Source organism: Sinocyclocheilus rhinocerous, unplaced genomic scaffold, assembly GCF_001515625.1.
Source record: "Sinocyclocheilus rhinocerous isolate Xijiao unplaced genomic scaffold, SAMN03320098_v1.1 scaffold1488, whole genome shotgun sequence".
NCBI lineage: Eukaryota > Metazoa > Chordata > Actinopteri > Cypriniformes > Cyprinidae > Sinocyclocheilus > Sinocyclocheilus rhinocerous.
Genome location: NW_015633542.1, coordinates 949,655 through 954,189, shown reverse-complemented (window position 1 = coordinate 954,189; position 4,535 = coordinate 949,655). Strand labels below are relative to the sequence as shown.

The 4,535-nt window shown below is 34.9% G+C and overlaps 1 protein-coding gene across 1 annotated transcript in view; it reads right to left on the bottom strand.

Annotated features, from left to right (window-relative positions):
- The window catches only part of cyp24a1 (cytochrome P450, family 24, subfamily A, polypeptide 1), a 6,955-nt gene extending 6,722 nt beyond the window's left edge, over positions 1–233 (bottom strand). Inside the window, exon 1 of the mRNA XM_016557939.1 lies at positions 1–233. This exon is cut by the window's left edge and continues 7 nt beyond it. Within this exon, the coding sequence (XP_016413425.1) occupies positions 1–126 (126 nt within the window). The 5' untranslated portion in view covers positions 127–233.
- Between the last annotated feature and the right edge of the window lie 4,302 nt (positions 234–4,535).

Below are 4,535 nucleotides of genomic sequence, written 5' to 3'. Positions count from 1 at the left end.
GCTCCCCGCAGCATCCTTCGAGTCCAGCACGCAGACGGAGGATGTGGGCTTGCAGTGCTGAAGCCCAACAGACTTCTTCTTCAGCAGCTCCAGAATCTGAGGACCTTTCTGGATATGCGCTCTCATCTTGACGAGTGCGTAAAACGGCGTGCGTAAAAGTGTGCGTGAAGTTTCTCTGAAATGCCACTATATATATATATACACTCGCGGCTGTGTTTATCTCGGTCGGACGCGGCGACCAATCAGGACTCGTGTGTGAAAGTCGAGCCCACCATTCATTTATGGATTCGCTTTGGTGAGGACCGCATGACCCCACATAGACAGAGGAAGTGCCCTCAAACGCGCTTTATTAAACAAACATAAAGGAGGTAACGCGGTTCGCTTTGAGCTGCCCTCAACTCCTCTCTCCGAGTCAACACGGAGACCACGCGACGCCACGACGCGCAAATATTTGCTCAATAGCTCCTGTGCGCTCTCGTGGCCAAAGGCGATCGGCAATCGCGGTTGTTTGTACAATATTTGCGATGGAGCTCCAGAACATGTCAGCGTGGAATTTCATTGATGAGATCTCATATATCATCATCATTACGCATTGCTATGCATAAGTGCAGCACCTGATTCATAGTGAACTTGTCTTTGAAAAGAAACTCTTCTAAAAGCGTTTTGCATTGAGATAACATATTCAATTACAGCATTGACAATAAATATATCAGGAAAGCTGTATGCTTGTTCATAAGCATCAACATTTTAGATTAAAAGTTGCATAAGAGGAAGTGTATATCTACATGATCCTGCAGTGTGACAAGCTAAAGTATACAAATGTTAAGTATTTAATTAATTAATTTGATGTCAGGAAGACATGCATTTTTTTGGCATTGAAATAATACTAATTTATTATGGTTTCACAGTATTGTCTAATAAAAATACCAGTTATGTAACATGGATGTATGTCCATGAACATCAAGATTTTACATTACAAAGTTGCATGCGAGTACACTGTAAAAAATACAGATTATTGGAATATGTTTTACAAGGAAATATTGTTTCAGTTTTTTCTAATTCAAAATTCAGTGTTACTTGCCATTTCTTTATAATTATTAGTGAATTTTATTAGCAATTTCTGAGTGAAAATTGTTTCATGTCTGATATTTTTTTTCCAAAGTGCATATTCACACTGTATTTTTTTTCTTCTTTTTTAAAGTTGCAATTAAAACAAGGGCTATTTTAGTTTTTTATTATTATTATTATTTCAAATTTTCACATTTAATTCAGCGTCATTCAGTTACTTGCTGGTTCTTTGTTATTATTTGTGAAATTTACTAGCAATTTGAGAATAAAAATGTTTCAAAGTAAATCGTAAATTTATTTCAGTGCATATATATATGCACTGTGTGTGTGTATAATTTATAATTATATATATATATATATATATATATAATTTTTGGCATTTAAAAATATTTGCTATTTTAAAATAAATGTATTAAAGTACAAATATTAAGTATTCAATGAATATGATGTCATGAAGACGGCATGCATAATAATTTATAGAACAATAAAAAAGGATCTTTAGGTGAATTATCTCCCACTGCACAACAGCTGAAATTGCATGTAAAACAGCATGTAAACTACATTTTAACTATCATATTTGGCTGCAAAGTGCATTTAGCAGTGGACATTTCTGTACGGGTTGTTTAGCTGGACCATGTTGATAATGTATGTATCGTATGACCCATGAGCATGAGGTTTGGGTATAAAATTAGCCGGGTAAGCATGTTGTCCAGTACCCAATGTGCAATGTTACATCTGAACTCAAGCCCCTCTGGTAATCCCACGCTCATGACATAGTGTAATTTTACCAAAGTAGAGAAATGCGGTACAGTAAACATGTTGACTCATAGCATACATAGGTCTTGTTTAAATAACCTTGAACACTCTGCAGTGCTTGCTGTGCTGCGGTAGTATTTAACAACACTGTGTCCATAAACACACACCACACAGAGAACAGAGTCATCCGGACTGGGTTTACTAGTGAGACACATGAACTAACAGAGAACGTTCTCAGAACGTTTTTTGTTGGATGTTCGTTCGTCTAAGATGGTTTAGAGAACATTCAGAAGTAATTCCCGTAATGTTTGCACAATAATAAAATGGAACATTCCCCTTAATGTTGTCTTTAACTTCCATATAACAATTTTTTTTAAATAGTTATAAATATGGACGTTTTGAATGTTCAGAGAATATTCAGAAATAACGTTTTCATAACTTATTGGAAATGTCGAACATATTACTAACTTGTTATAGGAGTCATTAATAACGGACAAACAAAATGTTTTTTTCAACATCTGATGCTGGTCAATTTAATTACAGCACAAACTGACATTTTTTACACTGTATATATATTTTTTAATTCGCCAGAAATATTTGAAACACAATTTGTGCACATTGACAAGGCTGATGGTAGTTTTGGAAATCATTCTGTTAGCTGAAGCAGATGTTTGTTTTTTGGCCAATAATTCCAAAATGGCCAAATATTGGCTGATTTATCATATACAGTATATCTTGTCTAGCATGATGGTCAAATTGCACAGTAAGGTTACATGCTGCTTTAAAAAGGAACCTGGAAGTTTAAAGGGTCATTACTTTTATGTTGTTCATAGTATATTAGATAAAATAATTTAAATAATAAAAAAACATTAAATTAAATTTAAACAATAAATTAAACATTTGATTTTGGTTCATAACTCATCTTGTTGTCATTATTTCTATATATATTCTAGGTCTCTCTTCATTTTTTCACTCTCTTATTAAAATGTTCCAAACAAAACATTTTTCTAAGGAATTGCATTTTAATCGATAATCATTTCATCGTTTTTATTTGTCCCCATTCATTATTGCTGGTATTTTGTCCCTTTAAATGAGTCAGTTCCTTGATGACATCATCCTCCAGGAAGTGACATCATTATGGAGGGAAATCAACAGCACACACATTAGTGAGTTTTAGCGATGGATTTAAGGAAAACTTTGTTGATCTGTGCTAGTATGATTATATCTGAAGCAGATGTTTGTTTTCATATGTTTGTACTGCATAACAGAAATGACTCAGAATTGGTTGTTGGTTAACAGTGGAGACGTTTGGACTAGAATCAGTGAAGCGAGTAGCAGGCGTTTATAGTGACAGGAAACTCAAGGTGGTGGATGTCGTTAGGCCTTGTTTTTGTTTAGAACTAACCCTGTAAACATACTGACAATAACATGCAATAAAACTTTAACTCTTGTTAACTTTAATGCACTAAATTGACTATAAGAGTGTAATATCAGCTGGTCCTCAGGTTATTCCAGAACACATGGGTGGTCGTTTTTTTGGCAAAAACAAGGTATTAGTGCTTTTGACAGAACCACAGCCATGCAAGGACTTAAAACCCTCAACTTGTTTTTGGCTATTTGGCAGTACAAGGCTGTGGAATATTGTGGTTGATGCAAGACTCTTTCTTTGGTAAATTTTGGTTAAGCTCTTTCATACTTGGGATTTTTTGATTTTTTATTGCCCAACATCGGTTTGAGTTTCTTAGAAAGAGTAGATCAAAAGAAATGGAAAACAAGATAAAATTGCACAAGAGTGTCTATAAAAATACACATGGTTTTGAAAAACCAAAGCAGAAATCACTGTCGGGATGTTGTGGATTGTTGCCAGTGCATTCTGGGTAATTAATAACTGGTTGTTAGGGTATTGTTTATGCTTTCCATGTGGTTACTTAGTAGCCTTTGTGATTTCCAGCTCAGGTCTGGGATTTTTTTGCTAGACACAGATAAAAAGAGGTTTAAAATTGTACCTTTTGGGGTACAACAGCTTGTCCCTGGAGCAGTACCCATAAAAGGACATATTTGTACCTTTTTACCCCTAATAAGTACATATTAGTACCTTAGAGTAGTAATATGTACCCTTAAGGTACTAATATGTACCTATTAGGGGTAAAAAAAAAAAAAAAAGGTACAAATATGTCCTTTTAAGGGTACTGCTCCAGGGACAAGATGTTATATACCAAAAGGTACAATACAGGCCCCTTATTTTTCTGGGTGTATATAAAAATATATCTCTCCTTTATGCCTGTAGCACAAATAGTACAGAAATTTAACAATAAAGTGATGTTTAGCTTACCAAACACCATTAATTAAGTCTAAATGATATGAAGTCTGATGGCTTATTTATGTTCTATGAGCCTAATGTGTCTGTCCCATAAACTCTTTGACCTGAGAGTTGGCTTCCACATCTAAAACAAGCAGAAAACACATGAAGTGAAGCAAAACTGATGACTCAAGCTTGTACGACCCCGGCTGATAGGGGCCATTGAGTTCAGAGACAACACACACTCACACATGCACATAATAAAAACTAGTAAAGGACGTTCATGAACAATTTGTTTTGCATGTGACAAATGAAGGAAAGACTTGCTAATGGATTCAGGAGGTGTTTTTCATAATCTATCTTTGGTTGCGTATAAAGATGTCCTAATTCAGTTTGATCAAAGATTGCATGT